At 41.7% G+C, this 22,699-nt stretch overlaps 1 protein-coding gene across 1 annotated transcript in view; it reads right to left on the reverse strand.

The window, feature by feature from the left end:
• Positions 1–2,206: 2,206 nt before the first annotated feature.
• Agtpbp1 (ATP/GTP binding carboxypeptidase 1) overlaps positions 2,207–22,699 on the reverse strand; it is a 60,522-nt gene continuing 40,029 nt past the window's right edge. Inside the window, exons 10-14 of the mRNA XM_055629264.1 lie at positions 21,075–21,139; positions 19,074–19,205; positions 15,705–15,881; positions 12,725–12,885; positions 2,207–2,927 (exon numbers count right to left, since the gene is read on the reverse strand). Of these exons, the coding sequence (XP_055485239.1) occupies positions 2,750–2,927; positions 12,725–12,885; positions 15,705–15,881; positions 19,074–19,205; positions 21,075–21,139 (713 nt within the window). The 3' untranslated portion in view covers positions 2,207–2,749. The remainder of the gene's footprint in view (positions 2,928–12,724; positions 12,886–15,704; positions 15,882–19,073; positions 19,206–21,074; positions 21,140–22,699) is intronic.

Raw genomic sequence — 22,699 nt, forward strand, 5'->3', positions numbered from 1 at the left:
ACCATGCCTGACCAACACCTCTTTTTATAGTATCCAAAACTTATTTGTAACATGCCTCCCAAGACACCAAAGAGGACCCACTGGCGGACACCGGTCAGGAGCAGCTGCAGTGGGCAGGTTCACTTCCTGGAGACGGTCCACCATTTTGCTCAGTGGCAATGGGTGGACCTTGGAGAGGCAGCCTCAGGGCTTTCATCTCAGGATTGCTTCTTGCCGCTGCTGTGCCTTCTCCTGTTGTCATTGCTGTCGTCCTCATGTATCTGGGATGATATGAGTGGGCATGGGGAAACCCTCATTGTCTATTGTCTGGTTTGCTTCCTGGGTGACAGCCTACTCATTTGAACAACCTTCCTGCAATCAATATGAGGATGAACTTTTATAAAATGATACTGCTTAGATGAATTAATGATTTTTCAGAATTCTTGATTTGATTTAAATAGTTTTAGAAAGTTCGGTTAAGATTTTGTTGTTGTCGTTGTCAGTGGCTCTAATTTGGAAAATCTTAAGGAACAATTTAAGGTTCAGAAAGGCACACCGTTAATAGCTGAGCTAGGAACGTTTTGAGGTCAAGGAGCAAGAAGAGCCCACATTGTCATTGGCTGACATGACCCTGTTGCTGAAGCTAGGCTGGTGATCACAAGGTGATGACTAATCTCTTGGTCCCATTTTTGCCCTCAGCTTCCTGACATGAGCTAATAAATGCCATTAATGAGCAAATGCCTGCCTTGGGGATTTAAAGTAGAAATGGCTGATTGTTTTTTATATAAAAGTTTATATTTGTGACTAAGATTTTTATAAGATTACTTTTTAAGATAATTGATTCTTTCTTTGTAACTACAAATTGCAGCCTCACCAGTAAAGAAAGACTGGCTGAAGAAAAATTACCTTGCTTGCTTATACCTTGTTAATCTATGACAAGCTGCTTAGTTACAAATGCATGTGGGTTCCTGGGAATAATTTGTTTTTCACCCAGAATACGTAAAACATTTGAGTATGTGAGGGTACTGGGGAACTTTTTTTTCTATGTATACTCTTTGTCATCATTCACTTAAAAAAAAAAGATGTAACCACATTGTGATTTTTTTTACTGCTTGAAAGATTTTGCTAGAATATATAAGCTGTGGGATAAAAAAATAAAATAATGGGAGCCTGTAGGGTTTGCTCCACCCACCAGAGGTGTATACATATATATATATATATATATATATATATATATATATATATATGTAAAGTAGTGGGAACTCACTCTTTAGTTAGTATGTACACATGTATATGTATATGTAATGGTTGGAGCTTGCTCACTGGAGTTTGCTCCATCCACCCAATGTGTGAATGTGTGTATGTATGCGTGTATTTTTTTCCTTTCCTTTTTCTCTAGTCTAGACTACCATCAGCAGAGGTTTTGATGGCTACTATCAGTGGCAAATCCCACTGGTTACAATCAGTTCCAGCCTAGATAATCAAGCTTTTACCCTCAGAGAAAAGTCTGCTGGGTGATCAGTCACCGACTCTACACCCCACCTCGGTTTACCCTGTGGTGTTGAAGCTGGCCCCCAACAACCTATATTATTTTTCTAAAAAAAACATTAATTTGGGAAAAATCCAAAATCTACTTTAATAATTTGTTTTTCATTTTAAAAGGTTTAGAAATGACTAATTTAGAAATAAGCAAGGAGACACAGCAACAGCTAAGCACCCGAGTCCTGGAGTTGCTGGCTATGGCACAGTCTTTGCAGGTTTTGCTTATAGTAGCAAAAACTTAACTCTTAAAGCAAGCATCTAGTCACTGAGTTTGTTCTATTTAGTGATGACAGTTACTTTGCCCCAAGATAGCCAACCCTCAGTAAAGTGTCACTGCAAGAAACAGTCTGAGTGGACTGGGGTCACCTAGAGCTCCTGCTAGTATTGCCAGGGAATAAATAAATCACCCCCAAGCTCAGGAGCACAGTTAGCTCGTGAGGTGCAGATCAGCCCAGTGTGTGAGCATGCTGCCCAGCAGCTCACATCCTCTGGCTGCAGTGAGGGTTTCTCAGAGCACCCATGAGACACAACTGAGAAAGGGGTAACTGAAGGGGTCACAGGCATCCCATACCATCACAGCCTCAAAACTGGGAAGTGAGGCTTTTGTCCTGTTCAGAGCCTGGGTTTTTATAAGTTCTATACACTAACAAACACTTGAGCTGGTTACAAAGATGACAAAAATAAATGCAGTATTCGACATAGTTTTTATTTAACTTGATAAATGTAGAATGGGATGGTTTCAAGGCAGATTCTGGATTATTTTAGCCACAACCCACAGTTCACATGATCCTGAAGAGCAGTCTTATCTTCAGTAACTACCACCTCCACACAAGCACGTCTAGGGAAAGCCATGGGCAGACGTATTCGTTTCCAACACTCCAGAATTTAGATTTTTGTATTCGGACACACTTTGACTTTATCTACTTGATGCAGGTGCCACAGGAGAGAAAAATTCATGCAATGATACTTGGGTTCATTTTTTTTTAAGTAAATCAATCATCTGATAATTCAATGCTATATAAAGTACATTGAATACCTAAAATAAAACAAATGCCAATTATGTCATGAATTAACAATATATTTATTGTCTTGAAACCAAACAGGCGCCAAGTTCCTTTTCGTCTTCTTTGAGTCAGTTGTCTAAGTGCTTATGCCTCTCAGATTTCCTGCATAACAAAAACCAAGACATGTCATTTCTTCTTGGCAAGTAACAAAGATGGCAGAAAGTTCAAGGCAGGTGTGTTCTTGATACCTCGGAGTCAGAAAGGGCTTCTTCTTGGGCAGAAAGCTCATAATCACCCGTGTTCTCTGCTAATTCAACCTCTAACTCATCATTGCTTTCTGCACTATAATCAACTTCTTCAAGGAACCGAGGTTCATCTTCATCCAAAACGTAAGTGGTGGGGCTGCAGCCAAAGCAGAGAACACATGACTTCATGAGAGCAAGGCTGTGAGCAAGGTACCACCTCACACACTACCCTTGACCTCAGTATCACAGAACACACAACTTCGTGAGAGTAAGGCTCTATATACCACCTCACACACCAACTTTGACCTCAATAATACAGCAACTCATACGAAGTTGGAGTTCCTGTCCACGTGAACAAGGTGAGAGGGTTATAACAGCTGCAAGCTGCAGTATGGGCTGAAACAGTCTTTAGTGACACTGCAAGTGTCTACACACAGCATGCCAAAAGACAGAAGGGAAATGGACTCTCTCAGCTGCCACTTTAAGGATTTCATCAACATACATGCTTTACAGATTTATTTTAAAGTTCTATTTTAATCCCTGTAAATCAGGCAACAGGTAATGCCAACAGGCTGTGTGAGAAGCTGTGGACAGGCACGTTAAACCATTGAGTCCTCAGAGTGATTTGCTGCTATGAACTGGTTACAGCCACATCCCCGCAGTGCCCATAAGTCCAGATGGCAAGTGCACACCCAGACTAGTTCCCACTGGGATAGAAAATAAGATGTTTGTTTACAGCTACAAGTGCCTCTAAGCATCTCTTTATGTAGTGTATAAGGGACGAAAACAACTCTTCCATTACTGCTTTCCATTGGTGGGAACACTGCAGAGGCAATTCACACACTCTGAAGTTATGACCAATCAACATGAATTTCATATGCATGTTTGCTTATAGGCCACTTACTTCTCAAAAATGATTTCTGATAGGTGAAGCAACTAAAAATATATAACTAGACAAAAGAGAGAACAGTCTGTTCAAATAAGAAACGTGGGTCAATTAACTCTAGAGACAATAGAACCCACAGCTGAGCATGAAATTCTAGGCCAACATGCTGGAGCAGAGAAGGCAATTGGAGCCTGCAGTTACAATTCTGAGAGGAGAAAGTAAAACTTGTATGAAAAGGCACTTTCTTCCTTCAGTGAGGTTTACCCTGGCCAAAAGGGGAGGGGGTCGTTACTGCAAGCCATTTTCCTCTAACACAACGGATTTCTCTGAGAAGTTCAGAGCCTACAGCTAAAAGGCAAAGATGCTGACTGGCTTCGAAAATGAATGAGATTCAACAGACCCAAGAATCACAAGGACAAATCCCAATTTTCACTGTGAAATTTAAATATTTAGTTATAAATTTGATAGCTAGGTCTTTATAAACAGAAAGATTGTAAAAAAAAAAAAATTAGTTGTTTTAGAAACAGCTGTTACTATCCTTCTTGCTTTTGAAATATGATAATTGATTCCCCCTTGACCTCAGTGTTTAAAGTCTCCTAAAAGTCCCAGGTGGCTCCTAAGAGGCTGAGGCAAATGAAGCGAAGAGAAGAGAGCACACAACTGGCTGTCACATGCTTGCTTAGTTCTCGCTGCAGTGTGAGAATCAGAGAGGCACCGCAGTGCTAGCACGCAGGCTGCTAGCGGGCAGAGGATGACAGATCCCGGGAGGTGAGGACACAGGCAGAAGGTGGACGGTGTGAAGATCTACAGCAGCAGGTGTCTACCACACCTGCCTACTGTAAGAAAGGAGGCTGGAGCTAGGCTGTGTGAGGAGCCTGTGGTCGGAATAAGGATTGATGTTGTGTGGAGGCAGACAGCAGAGTTCATCAAGTGGAACTTGAGAAGAGGTCTGAAGGCCGGCATTCTTACAGCTGTTCACCAATGAGAAGACAGGATGAGAGGAGAGCAGCCTCCAAGACAGCAAGGACAGGAGCCTCAGACCAAGAGGGCAAGCTCCCAAGAAGCACAGAGGGGCACAGGCAGGCCTGTCCCAGAAGCTGTTCCATCCTGGAGGTCTTGGTGCACTCATCGGCTCAGCATGAACAAACCTGGTCATTCACCAAGAACTCTGTTTGCCACATCACCTACTCTGGTAGGAGAACGGAAAGCACAGGAAATGAGGCCACTCTCTTAGTCCACACCTGTAGCCCTCAATGGTCTTTCAGATTCTTGGCTCCCCAGACTGTGAGAACACTTTGTTCCTAGGCTTAGTTTCAGGAACTCCTTCTCACACTGGGGCAGGGCCACTGTGCTAGCAGGGAACACCATCAGGACCGAGGAAAGGAGAGCAGAGATGTCTGTGTCTATGAGAGCATGGGATTCTCCATTCCGCACATGCCCAGCCCCCACAGTACGGTTCACACGCCACTTTCACTAGCCGCCTCTGCTGCACTCAACTGTGAAGAGAACTCTGCCTCTTCCATCCAGGTTTGTTCCATCCTCCCTGTCCCCAGCTCTTCATCCGCGCATGCCCTCTGAGTGGACAGAACTCTGCCTCTTCCATATGGGTTTGTTCTGTCCTCCCTGTCTCCAGCTCTCCATCGTGCATGCCCTCTGAATATGCTCACCCATTTTAATGCAAATTCTCATCAGTTCTAAATGCAAACATGTAGCCTGACTTCACAGGACCCTCTTACACACACATGGAGTTGCTAGAGACATTACATGGCTATCTTACACAAATACTGCATGTTGAAAACTTATTGTTCTCCCGACTAAATCTATTCTTCTTTTTATTCTCAAATCCATTTATGGAGAAAGTTACACAACTCAAACTTCTCCAGAAGAAAGCCAGCCTTAGTGTCCAGACTGTGCCAAGACCCACACGCTCCATGACAAGCCTTGACCAAGCTTATTTTTCCTGCACACAGTAAACTTCCCACTTTCTGCCCCCAGTGGCTCATGTTTCTTTCAAAGCACAATGTGGTCTCATCCTCAGCTCTCCCAAACGCCTTGGCAGGAGTTTCCTCTCTCCACATGTCCTCTGCACCCTGCTTAAACATCCCATCTGCCCACTACATGCAGCTGGAGCCACCCATTGCCATGTCTGTCTTCTCAATACAAAATAAAGGTCAGGAACTGTGACTTGCCTATATAAATGCCTCTAGCAGCACTTTTCAGATACACCAATAAATATTTGCCAAATACTTAAAGAATGTAAGAATGTGATGTTAGGGTCCTGTCTATAGAGACCCTTCCTCTCAGACACCAGCCTTACTGAAACACGCTGGCTGTCTCTCGATAACAGACAAACACGGTTACACTGAGTGGAGTGTGACCATCCCTGCTCCCCACCCCATCTGTACTCCCGGCCTGGGAATCGGAGTCCAGCTGCAAGCTTGTGTTGTGAAACCACTTCCATTCTCAACATGTCATAAAAAGATTTTGCACTCCCACCATGAGGGCCTGACTCTTCTCTGTGTGGCCTACTCTACTGTCTGTCTCTGGTGATGTAGCCTGGACTAGAGCCCACTGTCTGCCTGCCTGCCTGCCACGGTGTTCTAACAGTTTTACATGATCTCCCCAACAATCCACCTCAGTTCCCACGAAGAGCAAGGAGGCAAACAGGATCACCAGTGCTCACATTACGACATGCCACAATTTCACTTTAGCAGGAAAGTTTTCAGGCACAAGGCCAATCACAGCCATTCACTTCCTTTTGTTGAATTTTAGTATATGTTCTCTGCACTTTACAACTTAGAAAGGACCTTCACATATATTGCTCACATACTCACAACCACCTTCCCTTTCATAGGAAATATATGTATATCAGTCTGAAACTGCTATTGCACACTTACAAGCATATTGAAGCACACACAGAGAGACAGGGAAGGGGGGAAGAGTAGGCAGAGCTACTATACAATATAGCTAACCAAAGAATATCTATGTGAAAAAAAGAAAGGAATTGTTAATTTCTGATTTGTGGCAAGGGTAGGGATGTAAAAAAATAAAAATAAAAATAAATGAAATGGTGCCACTAAACTCCAGCTATGAAATCAACCAAAAGCCAGTTCTCATAGCAGAGTGCCAGATGGTCAGACCACCCATCATGCACAGAGCCACAGTTCTGCAAGTGGCACCCTCTGGGAGTTTTCCTTGTACAGTCAGAGTGCATCAGCTTCCTGGGGTTTCGAGGAGAGCCTCTGTAGTAAATTCTAAGCTGCAGTGGTACAGTATGACCTAGCTCCAACTGTTCTCAGCAAAACACCAGCATTTTTGTGGTGACCAAACATAACAAACTCAGAATGGGCTGAAAAAACTGGGGACCCCCAAGGCTCCCAGGAGCAGTGGGTGGAGAGGGAGATGCACACAGCAGAGCTCACACTCATGGCTCATTGCAGTGAAAGGATACAAAGCAAAGTCAGCAAGGGAAAGTGCGGGGCAAAGTCCAGTGGGAAGCAGGGCAAAGAAGGCAGCTGCCAGGGCGGGGTGTCCACAGAGCACCAGCAAGTTCAAAGGACTGCAGGGACAAGCCGGAGTTCAGAGCTGCCACGGTTCCTGAAAAAGGGAGTTGCAGAAAGGTGACCCCAACATTCAGCAGTTTTCCTAGAGGCATTTGACAAACTGTTAAGTGACACAGTGCAAGAAGCTAAAAACGCAGTAAAACAGGAAACCCAAACAGAGAAACAAAAAGGCCACAGAGACACTCTGGCAGTTTTGTGATGCCAAGGAGAGGAGGGGTTCTGGGCCTTCCACTGTGACCCCTGGGGGGCTGCCACTCAGAAAGCTGTGAGAGGTGACCTAGGAGACAAGTGGCCTACATACATTTGTAACGTTACCTCAAGCCAGCTCACTAGCTCACTGGGTTGGAGCACCCACTCCTTAAAGTCGAGGACAATGGACCCTCCATCTTTATCCCTGACACCTGGCTGGCATTTGAGTAAACACTGCCAGACAGGCCAAGAAACACAACTAGAGAAAACCCCAACAGAAGCAGCTCTAGTTACTACACAGGAACTCTAAAATAACTGAGGTCCAAAATAGATGACTGTTTTCTATTAAAAAATAATCACATTAAATCTAGACTAAAACTACACCACTGACCCACAATTCACTCAGGCTGGAGCTGAGAGGAGAAGACCGAAGCAGAGGTAAGTAAGTAGACAGTTTCAGACTTCAACAAAGAGAGAAAGAAGGACAGGAAACAAAGATGAAACGCTCTGTGAACTAACCCTACACAAGCGTGAGCACATAACAGAAGTAATGTGCAAAAAGCTAATGGCTGAAATTTTCCAAAAACAATGGAAGACTCAAAGTATAGTCTTCAGGGGACTGCACACACATGGAAGAAACAAGGGACATCAATCCTTGAACTCACAGCAAAAACTGCTACAATGCTCAAACAAGAGAACCCAAGAATGTGCATGATGATCTTCAAGGGCAAGAGCAACCCTAGAGAATGAGTTCTCAACAAAAGGAGCAAATGTAGTAACGGAATGCTTACAGCAGACACGCACAGGCAGAGACACAGACACACACAGACTGACCTCGACACATAAACATATATATACACACCTATAAACAGATACGTACAGATAAACGCACACATGCACGGCCCTAACCCGGAAAAGAGGCAGAGAAGTCCACCTGCAATCCAGCACCCAGAAGATGAAGCTGGACTGCCATGAGTCTGAGTGCAGTCCATGCTAGAAAAAGAAACAAAGAGGAAAGACCAGGGGTAGGGACCAATGAAGAGCTAAACAGTAAATCTTAATGAATAATGGCTGACTAAAGCAGTTAGTTACAAGCATAATAAGGCTTAAAGTATAAGCAGTTCAATTAAAATACAACACAATAGTACAAAAAGTGGCCAGGTTGTAAAATTAATGTATCCTAAGGTCTCAGCATTCATTGTGTATGAGGAAACAGACATAGCAGTTTGTACTGTGCATTAATAAACCAGGGGTCCATTTGCACTGACAAACTGTGGGGTACCAATGAAAGAATGACAAAGAAAACAGAACAAGGTTACACACAGAAAAAATTGGAATAACAAAAAAAAAAAAAATCATTTACAAGATGTGGAGGTAAAAAACATTAAGCAGCACAAAACACCAGATTAAAAAACAAAAACTGGGACTGGAGAGATGGCTCAAAGGTTAAGAGCACTGGCTGCTCTTCCAGAGGTCCTGAGTTCAATTCCCAGCAACCACATGGTAGCTTACAACCATCTAGAATGAGATCTGGTGCCCTCTTCTGGCATGCAGGTGTACATGCACATAGAATATTGTATACATAATAAATAAATAAATCTTTTAAAAATACTAAACTAAAACTCTTCAATTTTATCAGTAATTCACTGAAAATACCATTGTACAAAGACAACAGACCAAATTATAAACCATACAGTTACACAGATTCACATCCTAAGTAAGAACACAGAAGAGATGAGGCTCAGGATTAGCCAGGGTACGTCTGTTCCAAGTAGAAAGGACACTTCCATTAACAGTCTTAACTGGACATTTCATGGCCAATAAGATGGCACAACTAAAAAAAAAAAAAAAAATGATATTTACCTATGATACAGCCACAAAATAAATAAAGCACCGAGCAACTCCAGTTTGAGTACTGTTTTTATTACCTGAATTAGAAACAACTCAATTTTCTAAGGTCTGAGCTCTACGAAAACAACTGAGAGGCAGAGACTCATGGTTCTGAGCCTCTTGTGCTACAGCATACAGTATAGTATGTGTTCAGTGACTATTACATGCTTCAAAATATAATCCCCACTTCCTCTTCATAAAAGACACAATTACCAGTATAGGAAAACACTTTTTCCTTTGATACTTTTGTTTTTTCAGCACTGAGGTCCACTAGACCCAACTGGTGGATTTCCTTTTGCTAATTTTGTTTCTTTATGTTTATGTCATTTCTTTACCAAACCTCACCTATCTTCTACCAAGCCCTAGGCTAAAACTTATGTCCAAATGACTCTAGGTCATTTAAATTGTTTCAAAATGTGCATCCAACCTCTGTGTGTATACATGTATATATGATGTACACATGTGCAAATATGCATGTAGGTATGTGTAGCTGTATAACATGTGTCTTATTCAACTACACTCTGCCTTAGTTGTTGAGACAGAAGCTCAAGCTCATTCACTGAGCTAGGCGGGAGAGCCAGGAGAGCTTCCAATGTCCTCCTTTGTCTGGTGTCCATGCCAGAAATAAAGGCTCATGCTGTCAAGCCTGGCTCAGTGAGGGCTGGGGATTCAAACTCAGGTCTCAGGCATAGACAGTACTTTTACCAACTGAGAATCTTTTTAATGGATTGTTTTAATGGATGTTCTGCATACTTTATAACTACAGTGTCACTTCACAAATGCAACTGACTCTTGCAACACCCAGTGGCTCCTTCAAATAACCTTCTCTGTGTCTGGCCCCACAACAAGGCAGCTGCAGTACTTTCCACCAGGACCTACAACTGCCACTAAACCTAAGGGCTCAGCAACAGAACACATTCAGTCAGGAAACAGCAACACCACCAGGCACTGAGGTCACAAGAATTATTTTCCCAAGAAGTATCTGAACCTACAACAAGAGAGGCAGGCAGAGCAAGGAGCTCAAGTAAGCAGTGTTGGAACGAAGAACAGCAATGCCAATTCTCACTGAAGTGAACTGAAAATTTTAAATCAAGATTAAGTATATGGTGTAGATGAGATGCAAGGTGATTCTGGGGGAATCTAGATCATATCTGTGTGTGCACACATGTATATACAGGTATCCGTGTATGTAAACACCTGAATACAGAGTTTTGCCTAAGAGAATATAAGAACAGTGATAGCAAAGAGGTAATAAATAAAACTAGCACTAGACATTTAAAGTCAGGTGCAACTGACTTTAAACCACAAATCATCAGACCAGCCTGGAAACAGTGGCTAATTCCAGCCTCAGAAACAAGTATGCACAAAAATGGGCCCTGAGGTCCTGCGGCTCCAGATGAACAGGCCAAGGAACAATGAGGATGCGCACAGTCATACAGGAGTGCCATGCAGAGAGGCGGGCAGTGCTGAGCACCAAGAAAAACTAATGGTAGTTGTGTTAAAGTTGACTTAAACTTTAATTATATATCCAGCACACACATGGATCTAAAAAATGAGTAAGTTGAAAGTTTGATGAGAAAGAGGACACGGCATAGCAGTAAAGTCATCCCAAAGGGAAGCTTTAGCCAACCATCTGATCAGGTGACCAAAGGAAAGGTTCTGAAAGACAGGAGACAAGAAAGCTACAGAGCATACCAGGATGCCACAACAAGAACTCAGCACCATGGCGCGCTTCCCAACACGCACGGACTCAGTACATTACGAGATGGAGGCAAATTCAGATTGAGGACCTGAAAACCATAGAAGCATTAGGACACAAAAGTGAAGGGAAAACTCAGAAGTTTGGGCAAAACAGAGCCAGAGAGAAAAGGATGATGGCCGGGGGTCGGGTGGAGGGCGTGTAAAGATGTGTGGAAGTAGCTTATTGTTTAACAGTTTCAACTCAGTGAACAGAAGAAAAGGGTGAAAATTCAGTGTAAAATCATCCCATCTCAACTGCAGACTGTTAGAGGAAATACCCCATACCATCTGCAGACTGTTAAAAATATACACCCTGTTAGCCACAGATTGCTGGGTATTGTTATAGACACAGTAGTGACAATCAGGCAAGCTCTCACTGCTCTTGTGCCATATCCTCTCAGGAGAGTCTGATACAGTATGAGTGCCCCATGATACAAAACAAAGCAAACACATTTACAGAAGAAAACAGTTGTACTGAAACGCAGTTTTGAAATGTTAACTGTGATATGGCAGTACTTAGCAATGTAATTTTTCTGAACAGACACTTCAAAATACGTATTTCTTCCTTCTAAAAGAATGAGCCTGTTTGAGAGAAGGCCTAATGGTGAACATGTGTAGATCACTAATAACCAATGCTGGTCCTCTGAACTATCTGAGGTGAGCATCATCCTTGCATGGACCATGGTGAAGTAACAGCATGAGTTCAAGTCAGTGTCTGACCTTCAGGGAAGGCTGACTACCGTCCACTTTTCTCAGCACTGTGTACGGGCATAGGAGTCAGGTTTCTGTTTCCATCTGGACGTAGGTTCTGGGAACTGGACTCAGGTCGACTTCATGGCAAGTGCTTTCCCCACAAGGCCATCCGCCTGCCCAGGAATACACAGTGATCTGTGCCTTTGCTTCCACTGTGGTTTGGCTGGTGCTTTAAATAACAATGGCTGCCAGTGATCTCTGTAATTACCGTATCCACAAGAGCCCCGTTTCTGTTTCACTGTACCTCAAAGTGCTGTGCTGATTCACATACTGTGCACTGACAAGTTAACACCCTGACAGGCTGATGGCCAGCAACAGAAATCACCAAGGCCCTAGAAAATGTGTATTCCTACCATGCCTGTACACCACAAGACACAGGCTAAATTCTGATAGTATGACTAAGAATTCTAACACTGGATTATTGAAGTTTACAAATGGTTCAAATGTCACGTACAGTAAGTTTTAAAAGAAAATACTATTTTAAAAAACATTTGACAGAAACAAATTGTCAAAGGTGTGCTAAACTTAGCTATTTCTAACACATAATCAGGGTACTGAACAACCATCTGATACATGAGTACATCAACAAAACCTCTTGAAATAAAAAACGTCCAAGTCTTCTTAATTTAGATGTTATCTAAATGCAATGTTTCTCCACTGCTTGTTCTCTGGTTGAAAAGTGAAGTATTACAGTTACTAAAAGCAATGTTGAAAGCAGAAGGCTCTTTCACTCCAATCTTCCTCAAACATCAAACATTACAATTAGAAAGAAGTGTTAGACATGTGACCCTAATCATATCAACTCTAAGCATGCTCTTGGCTAGCAACATCACCATGCTCATCTATTGACTACTCATATAAGGACTTACTAGCAGAAAGCACATAGGAAAAAAGGAAGAAAGAAAAGAAAAGAAAGAAAGAAGAGTGTCCTACCTAGTTACTTTACAGCTTGATTCAATTAAGTCATTTTCAAAGTCAAGCAGGTTGGAGGGCAGATTATATTCCAATGGAGAAGTCAGTCTTTTCAAACGCAATAAACCAACACAAAATTTTGCTCCCATCTCTTCCAATTCTCGAGTCCCAATCTGTAAACCCTAAAAATAAAGTAAAGCACAGACTCTCAGGACCTTTGCTCCTCTCTGGCTGCAGCTCATTGAAGTCAAATCCACAGAAATTACAACTACATTTACAGACCTGAAACACTGCTATAGAAGTCCATTACTCTGGGAAGGTCCTGCTCATATGAGTTCCTCTAGATCATAAAGGAGACTGTTCTGAAGTACAGTATCTTACTGTTGCTCTTTGGTGGTGGTTGTTTGTTTTTAGAGACAGGGTCTTGCTGTGTACTTAAAACTGGCCTCTCCCCACCCAAATCCCCCTCCCCCTGCATGCAATGCTTACTGGATGAGCTATAATACCTAAACATCGACTCAGGTCTGACTTCTGAAGAAGAGTCAACCCTGAACTTTGTAATAAAACACCTACTCCCACTCACCATGTTGAAAATCACTTTTTACCAACACTCTGAGGAATAAAATAAATGAAGAGAACTTTCTGGCTAAGTCACTCCTGCTCATGTGTGAAGCTGTGTTCCAACTGTCTTCCCAGCAAGCCCTGGGAACCACTGCTCTGACTTCAGTGCTAAAGCCCAAGTGTCAGTCAGAGCTTTATGCATTTCTGAGCATTACCTCAGAGCACCTATTACAGTGTCTAAGTGAGGAAAGGACAGAGTGAACTCAACAACAGTAATGCATTTCCTATGCTCCATGTCAGCTGAAGAGTGCCTATTTTAATTTCCCAACAATCAAAAAGAGCCCCATCCCTTCTTTAACTGCTTCTCAGGTGTGTATCATAAGGTTCTCAGACGTTAAATGTCACCATAAAACCACAGGTATTGATTGCAAACTATATGGATTATCATTTATTTTCCAGATACAGAAATGAACATCTGAAACAACTGAAGGCTTACACCATCAAAGCTGCAGGTGTGGATGAGAGCAGGCCCTAGCAAGGATGGATCTCAAGATGACTCTCCAGCAGCCAGCCTAAAGGATTCCCACTCCTCGTGGAAAGCAGGCACAGCTAGCATGGCAGGCACTTTACCCAGAAAGCCATCTGTCTTCCCAACCCACACACAAACATTTTAAAAACCTGGCTTAGGAAGAAACATTTCTCTCCATAGAGTTTAAATCAATGAGAATTCTATTAACTAAATCACATAAAAACAAAACTGGGTAAATTTATTTGGCATTCATTTTGTCTTTGAAATATGTTTATACATTAAAAACAAATGGGTCTGGTGATGTGGCTCAGTGAATAAAGGCACCTGCCACCAAGCCTGACCACCTAAGTTCAATTCCTGGGACCCACTTGGTAAGAGAAGAAAACTGACTCCACAGATTGTTCTCTGACCTCCAAGATAGGCATGCTCTCTCTCTTTCTCTCTCTCTCTCTCTCTCTCTCTCTCACACACACACACACACACACACACACATGCATCCATGCACACACCCACAAACATGCATACATGCATATGCACATTCATACATATGTATCCACACATGCATACATGCATATCATGTATACATACAGGTATACATATACACATATACATACGTGCATACACACATGTCCACATGCACACATATGTACATACACATATAAACATGCATACACATATACATATACACATGCACACTGCATCCACACACACATAACTGTGTATACACATATATATATACACACACATGCATACACATATGCATACATGCACACACACATATCCACACAACCATGTATGTACAGGCACAAAAAAGTCACACACTCAAAAATCTAAATATAACTAAGTACTCATGTACTTATATTAAATTCTTAAAAAATACTTAATATTGAATCTACTACATCGATGGGAGTTTTTATGATAGTGCGCTCCTTATGAATTACTAATTAAATGTGTGATCTTATGTGCCACTGTACTTTCTTTAAAATTATGGATGTGAATAAAATAATTAAAATTCCTTAAAGATTCCTAAGCAAGTGATTTAGTTTAAAGAAATTAAAAATAACGAGAGGGAGGATCAAAAAGAGGTTCAGTATATAAAACTGAATGATCTTCAAGCACAAAGACCTGAGTTCAAATCCCACACAGAGCTGTGTGTACCTGGGGCAGGTAAGGGGGACAGGTGGATTCTGGGAACTCACTGGCCAGCCAACCTTGCCAAAGGGCAAGTTTCTAGTTCATGAAATGACAGGTTTGCATGTGCGTCAGTGAGATCCTATGTCAAGGGAATAAAATGAACAGCAACAGAGCAGTGGTTCTCAACCTGCAGGTCGTGACCCCTTAGGGGTGAAACAACCTTTTCTAAGACCATCAGAAATCACAGATACTTACACTAATTCATTCATTCATTCATTCATTCATTCATTCATTCATTCATTCATTCATAAGAGTAGCAAACTTACAGTTATGAAGTAGCAATCAAATTTTTATGGCTAGGGATCACCACAACATGAGGAACCGTATTAAAGGGCCACAGCATTAGGAAGATTGACAGCCACTGTAACAAAGGAAGACACCCCACTTTCTTTTCTGGCATCCATGAGTATTCACGCTTGCACCCTTCATGTCTCCCCGAAGCCTCACTGTCGATCCCATTACTGTGTTACACATATAGCTCAGTAAGACAAGTATACATTCAGTGCACACTTGAAAACCACAGGTGCACATATGAAAGGAAGCATCAAATATCTGTACAGCTGAACACCCAGAGCTGCAGAGATGCCGCTGAGGCGAAGAGTGCTTACCGCTTTTGCAGAGGACCAGGGTTCAGTCCTCAGGACTCACGCATCACAGCGGACAACCGCATGGACCTGAAAAAGTTTAAAAGCAGCGACATCGCTCCAAATACTTTACCTTGTATCTTCCCTGATCGCAGCCACATAAAGTGCTCTCCATGGTATAGCTCCTTTGTACTCCTATTTCCCGCCACACTACAACCCGAGCTGTGGATTCTTTGGATTTTTCCACCACAAAGCTACAACTGCTCATGCAAAATGCTGGAGCAATGTGGTTCAGTATCTTAGGCAAAGTCTGTAAAAATAAAATTGTAACCCAGAGTTTATTAATTCAAACACTGCTTTATTTTTAAGTAGCTGTGCCCCTCACCATCACTCAGCCTCCTACTAAGTTAGACATTTCTGCTGTTACAAATAATAGCAAACAATGTAGAAAGTATACATTTATACACATTTACAAAAAAAAAATATGGCTAAAATATAAAGAAAGGAGCTAGAGAGATGGCTCTGCAGCGCTGAGCTTGCTGCTCATGCAGAGGACCTGAACTCAGCGCCCAGAACTGCTGTGTCTGTAACTGATGCTCCAGAGGATCTGACACCCTCTTCTGGCTCCTGTGGGTACTCACATGCACATGTGCAAACTCATACACACACACACACACACACACACACAGACACACAAGTAAATAATAAATAAGCAAATAAAATATGAAGAAAAACATGCTTAAAATTTAAAAACAAATTAGCCTGGCAAAGGCCAGCTAATTTGACACTAAATGTCAATGACCTCTAGATTAAAAAAAAAAAAAAAAAAACCCAACCAATGAGAACAGTACCAATCCAATATTTTTCTAACTTAAAATTATTTCCAAGTTCACCTGAAAATATAAACATGTGAGCAAATCTTGCAAAGTCATCACACATGCACACACACATAAACAGCTATCTGGAAAAACAATCCCACAGATGCCAATGTGGCCCATATGTGTGAAGAGGCTCCGACAGGAAGAGGAATGCAGGAAACACGTTGCGCTCTGCAAAGGGTGCAGAAGCAGAGCCCAAGCATCATCGCTCCTGGAGACTACCAAGCATGACCAACAGGGCTCAGCTAGCCCTGAGAATGACCTGAGGCAACTCTTCACCAGGGAGGTTAAACACAGAGACAACTTTAAAGTCAACAGGGCTGAGGATGGCCTCAGGAGCCCAGCACGCATTTAGCATGTAGGAGGCTGAGTTCTAACCCAGTGCCATTATACAGAAAAAAAAAAAAAATCAGTTTTAAATAGTACACACCAGAAAAGAGTATATGTTATACATATCATGAGTTCTTATTTTTGAAACAGTAATGACAAGATGAACAGTACAAAAGCCGGAAACATGAGCAAACAGTATTTCCAAAGGATAGTGTAACGAGCAACATGAAAACTCTCTCTCTCCTCCAACTGTCACCGTATAAATTAAAATAACCAGGCCCTGTTTTCCCCAGGAAGGATGCTGTGGTAAACAGTGTGAAGAGACAACAGCAGCTCTCTTGGCACTTTAGCCTCAGAAGGTTTCAGCTGTGTGGTGGGGTAGTTGGCAATACTATTCAAATAACCACTTACAAGAGACTACTCTGCAAATACACGTAGGTGCTGATACAGTAAAAACAAACCGCAGAATCTGAGTCTTGTGTAAGTGACAAAAACAACAGATAAATCCAGATATGAGGACATGACAAGACGGTCAACAAACATCAGGTGGGCTGAGCAGTGAGAGTGAGGATGGGAGAAATAGCATGATGGCTAAGAGTGCTTCCTCCACCTGCAGAACCTGCATTCAATCTCAGCACCTACATAGTGGTTCACAGCAAGCTGCAACTCTAGTTCCCAGAAACCCAATGCCCTCTTCTAGCCTCCACTGGCACTTCAGACACACAGCACACAAAGCTCTCCCAGGAACACACACATATAAATAAAATTATAATTCCTAAGTTAAGCAGAAGAAATGATAATGTCAATATGAAAAACCTGCTTTCAGTTTAGGTGACTAAAAGTTCCCAGAATACTGGACTATTTTTACAGTAAGGGAAGGCTGTATTGGTAATAGCACATGGGAAGGTTCTACCAGCGGTCTTCTGTCTAGCTTTTCCCAGTCTTTGGGGCCTCCTGCTATTCACCTTCAAACATCCTTTTCCTAGATCTAAATTAAGCATTCTCTATTTCACCTGTATATCCCTAAGTTCCACTGATACAGTTTACTTAATGTGGCCTAATCTAATAGAACTCTGAGAATCTAAAGGTCATTACTGTTCATTGACCACTGATACATTAGACACTATATATTCTGCAGCTCTCCTGCACTGGTATTACAGGTTGTTTCTCTTGAATTCATTACCTTATGCTGCCTTCTTTTGGGGAATACTCAATCTTGACAGTATCTTCCACGGCCTGGAGAAACAGCTCAGCAGTTAAAAGCATTTCTTGTTCTTTCAGAGGATCTGGGTTCAGTTCCCAGCACCCACAGGCTGTAACCCATAATTGTCTGTAACTACAGTTTCAGGGTTTCTGATGCCCTCTTTTGGCCTCTACAGGCATTGTACACAAATGGTGCACAGACATATATGCAGATAAAACATCCACATATAAAACAAAAATAATAAATCTTAAAAAATATTTTTTTTAAATTGCCCAGTAGCTTCCCAAAAAAAGGTTATTTGTAAGGCAAACTTTGGATACTTTCAGTGTCTAATACCATCTTACTTCACTTCCACATTCACTGATAGTTACGAGGTAAGAGACATTTTGATATTTACCCCTTTTTAGAAGGATCATAAAACCCTTAGCAATTTCTCCTGAAATAATTAATAGTTTCTTATATGCAATCAGTGATCTACTAGGAGGCAGCCAGTATGTGAGGGGAAAATTCTTAATCCAACTGTACTTAGATTCAGAAGTATTTGGGGATAGAACTAAAAAAAGATCACACCTATGTAAAGACATTTTACTAAGAAAATAAGACTCCAGCAAATAGACAAGCAAAGTTCATGGATACAAATGCTTGTAAGTAATTTTCTCAAACTTACTTTAGATTTAACACTACTCTGATTCAAATCTCAAGGTTAATCTACAAACAAATATCCTGGAATGCACAAAGGAAAGCAACCGACAAAAAAAAACAAAACCCACAAATAACAAAGAACCCACCCAGCAAAAGTGTAAAAGGAGCAAGAAAAGAAACCATGTCAGAATTCATCATTATTAAAATGGTGTGGCAATAGGCTGACTGGGACCCTCCCAGCACACAAGAGCACAGAATCCCCATGTAGCAACTCTCCTGTCTAGTAAATGCTGCTCACACAACTGGTGTCCATGGGCAAAATAAAATTACATCTCCATACCAAGTACAAAACTAAATTCCAGACAGATCAATTCATGTGTACTTAACTTTTCTTTTAGCTTACATGCATCTGAAATTCAAATATTCATGAACTATCTGTAATAGTTACCCTGTATCCCATGTCTTCCACAACATCACAGGAAGTCGCCGTGTCGTGGGTATGCCACACTGTCTCTTTGATGCTGCAGCCATACATAAATACATTCTTTTTTCGAGAATGGCCATGGTAATCACAATAAACCTTAAAAAGATCATATGTTTCAGCAATTAAAACCTTGGATATATACATATCACATCTCAAAAGACAGATTTTGTGGGTTTTGCAAGCATATTCACATAAAACATTTAAAGAGTTGAGTGCTGATGCTAACCCTTATCTGTAAGTTCTGAATTTATATGGTTTCATTCCGTGTACAAAATCATGCTTCCTATAAACAGTTTTGGGGTTTTGCATTTAAAGTTGTAGGAGAATGCTATTGTGATTTTTTACTTTAGTAACTTTAGGATGAATTAAAACTAAACTCTGTTGCCAAAATAAAATTTTAAAATTTCAGATTCATCCAAAAAAATGCTGATAATATCATGCCAATCAAGCTCTGTCTCCTTTGGTTCATTTAAAAGAGCCATCATTTAATAAAAAATAAAAGCCAGTTTGGAGAAGGATTTATAATTCATGTTCCAGTTGCTAAATCCTTGAAGGTCTCTTATCAAACCATAAGTTCCACGATTCTTTATCTCTTCCTCAACACTTAAAATACAATAAATGTGATTCTATTTCAGCTCTGCATATATAGTGATTACAGGCTCAAATGACTGATGAAATAGTTACCTAATTTCAAAGAACATGAAATACTTTCATAAGATAAAATTTACTAAACTTTTAAATAAAACCTTAAAAGTATCATTTTTAAAATGAAAAATAACACAGTAATTTCACTCTTCCATTTTCCTCTTTCTGAATGCAATATAGATAATTGCATTAAGATGATTATATTATTAGATACTAATATAAAAAGAGGAACATTCTAATCAAAACTGGTGAGGACAGACACAGGTGTGAAGCCCAAAGGAGTCCATAGCATCCCTGTTTTATCTGCCAGCAGGCCCTAAGGCATGGGTTTCACAGATAGTCAGGAGCATACATGTACAGCCGTGAAATCTGAAAGATGTGTACATATTGCCTTTGTGCTGGCCATACAACAGGTTAAAGTCTAAAGCAGTGACCTACCATTAATATTTGTAAACAAAAAGTTAAAAGTTTATACAAATTATAAACAACAAGAATATACTACTCACATGACACTACAATCATTACAAAAGACAAAAGAAAATATTTTAAAATTAAAGCCAGCTTTTATTATCAAAAATAAGATACAAGGTACTAAACACAGGGTTCTAGGAAGGTTAGGAGTAGAGGCTACCTACTCTACTAGTAGAGGAGAAGGCTCTGGAAGGCTACAAAGTATGTGAAGAAAAGGGTGCTAGAAAAGAGGAGGAAAATGTGAGGAACAGAGAGCGAGAGAAGCACCCTGCAGGAAACAGTCCCTGGCAAGCTGAGGGGTAGAAGTGGCCTCAGAATGCAAACCTGGCTGTCCTGCCCTCAGGATATGCCCATGGTCCTCAACCCTCAAACCCAGTCCTGACCCCAGGATAAGCCCATGCCCTCAAAGCTCAAATCCAGTGATAGGGGTTTGGGGAAGATGGTGAGTCCTATGGCAAATGAGTCAGTGGTGACTAGAAATACCATTGTCACAACATAAGATTCAGAGGGTAGCACCCAACAGCCAGCCTGAGCTACCCCTGGACCTGAGACCAACAACCAACCACAAGTGAGGGGCAGAGAAGATGTTATGGACAAAAGTAAGGCTAAGCAATGTGTAAGGAGAGGCGGCACTGCCCTCGGTGCCCAGAAGCCCTCCTCACCAGCTGGGAAATCAACCAGGGCTCTACAGCTCTGAGCTGAGGCCAGCGCATGCAGTTGTCTGCTGTTCATTTACAGAGCTGGGAGGCTCCAGGGCATCTCCCGTCTACAGCCACCTGCCTGCGTTACTGGGATCAGTACTCAGGAAGTCTTCAAAGTCTCAAGACGGGGCCTCTGCTTTGCACTGACCTTACTGCTGTGCCTGCCTCTCACACTCCCAAGGTATTTGTGAGAAGACACTCCTGAGCTAAAACCTGAGCCAAGAACACAGAACCTGGAAGCCTCAGAAGACTGGGACCTTCCCTCCCATGGGATGCAAAGCTGATTGTGGCTAGCAGAAGCCCTTGGTTCACCAAGAAGGAGTAAGGACAGCTCTGGAGACAGCAGACCCTTGTTCAACACAGATTCAAAAGCAGCATAAAGCCCAGGAGAGACAAGGGAGTGCAGTTCAACTCCCATTTCTATGATTACAACTGGCATCTCCAGGTCTCAAGGACCCAGACAGAAGCGGCTCCAACAACAGGTCTTTGCACTCTTGTGAGCTTTCTTTTGTCCTTCTGTAAGGTCTGCCCTCTATCTACAAATTGCAAAAGATGCAGAGATGTCACTACCTTTTAAAGGTTTTCCCTGGTGGTCCCATTCATACAACCCTCAGATCCGGTGTCTCGCCACTGGATGGTGCTCTTCTCTTCACACTCTTGTGCTGCCTTCTCCATCCTTTCTATGCATTCTGCAGCACTGATTTCAACTCTTGTATTTCTTATTTCCTTCTTACACTTATCTACACTTTTTTTCAAGACAGGGTTTCTCTGTGTAGCCTTAGCTGTCCTGGACTCAATTTGTAGACCAGGCTGGTCTTGGACTCACTGAGATCTGCCTGCCTGTGCCTCCCTGGTGCTGGGATTACAGGTGTGTACCACCATGTTCAGCCACTGACCTGCTATTGATTTTTAGTTTTCTTGTAATTGAGAAGGACCCCTCCCTTTTTCATTTATCTTTCTAATCTCTTGCTATTTTTTTTTTACTCTCTATACCTTTCTTTTCTCTAACCTTGTTTCTCCTCTTTGCCCACCTGTCTCCTTCCATTATTTTATTCATTTACTATTTCCATACTTAGCTTAAATAATTTAAACCTAGAGAACATAATGTGTCCATTTTCAGGTTTACGGCATCTTGTGATGTATTAGTTAGTGGGCTGTCATTGATTTCAAAGGTATTATTAGGGGCCGTGTGTGCTGATGTTGCTATGAGATGGCAGCTGGCTTTCTTCTCGATGAGTGAGACTGGTAATTGATGCTTTAAAGGTAAGATGCTCAATAAAAGGATCCCCCTCACCTCCAAGCCAGAAGACACATCCAAACCAACAGACACTCAGAGAGCAATAGAGAAACCAAGGGCAAGACAATGCCTGGCAACCTGTCTCCTTGAGAAGCTCACAGCTACTCCGCCCCTGAGTTCAACAATAATGGAGTACACAGAACACTGGGTTTCCAAATCTTAACAGTGAACATAGACACAAAAGAGGGTGTCAACCGCAGTAAGTTCAGTAAGTTCTTCTTACCTAGAGAAGAACAGCAGCCATTACCTAAAGAAAACCAGCAATGTACATGAGAAAATTGGTTAAAAAAAAAAAAAAAAAAAAAACCTGACACTTAGGGGGAAATGCTATGTTAGAAACAAAAAAAACTCAGTGACTCAAATAAAAATCACAGTAGAAAGCATCACCAACAGATTTGATGAAGTGTAAGAAAGAACATGGAGAATGGAAAGCAAGGCTGACAAAATACTATGTTCAAGCTTCTAGAAAAAAAAAA

This window comes from Psammomys obesus, unplaced genomic scaffold, assembly GCF_907164565.1.
Source record: "Psammomys obesus unplaced genomic scaffold, mPsaObe1.curated_primary_1811, whole genome shotgun sequence".
Lineage (NCBI taxonomy): Eukaryota > Metazoa > Chordata > Mammalia > Rodentia > Muridae > Psammomys > Psammomys obesus.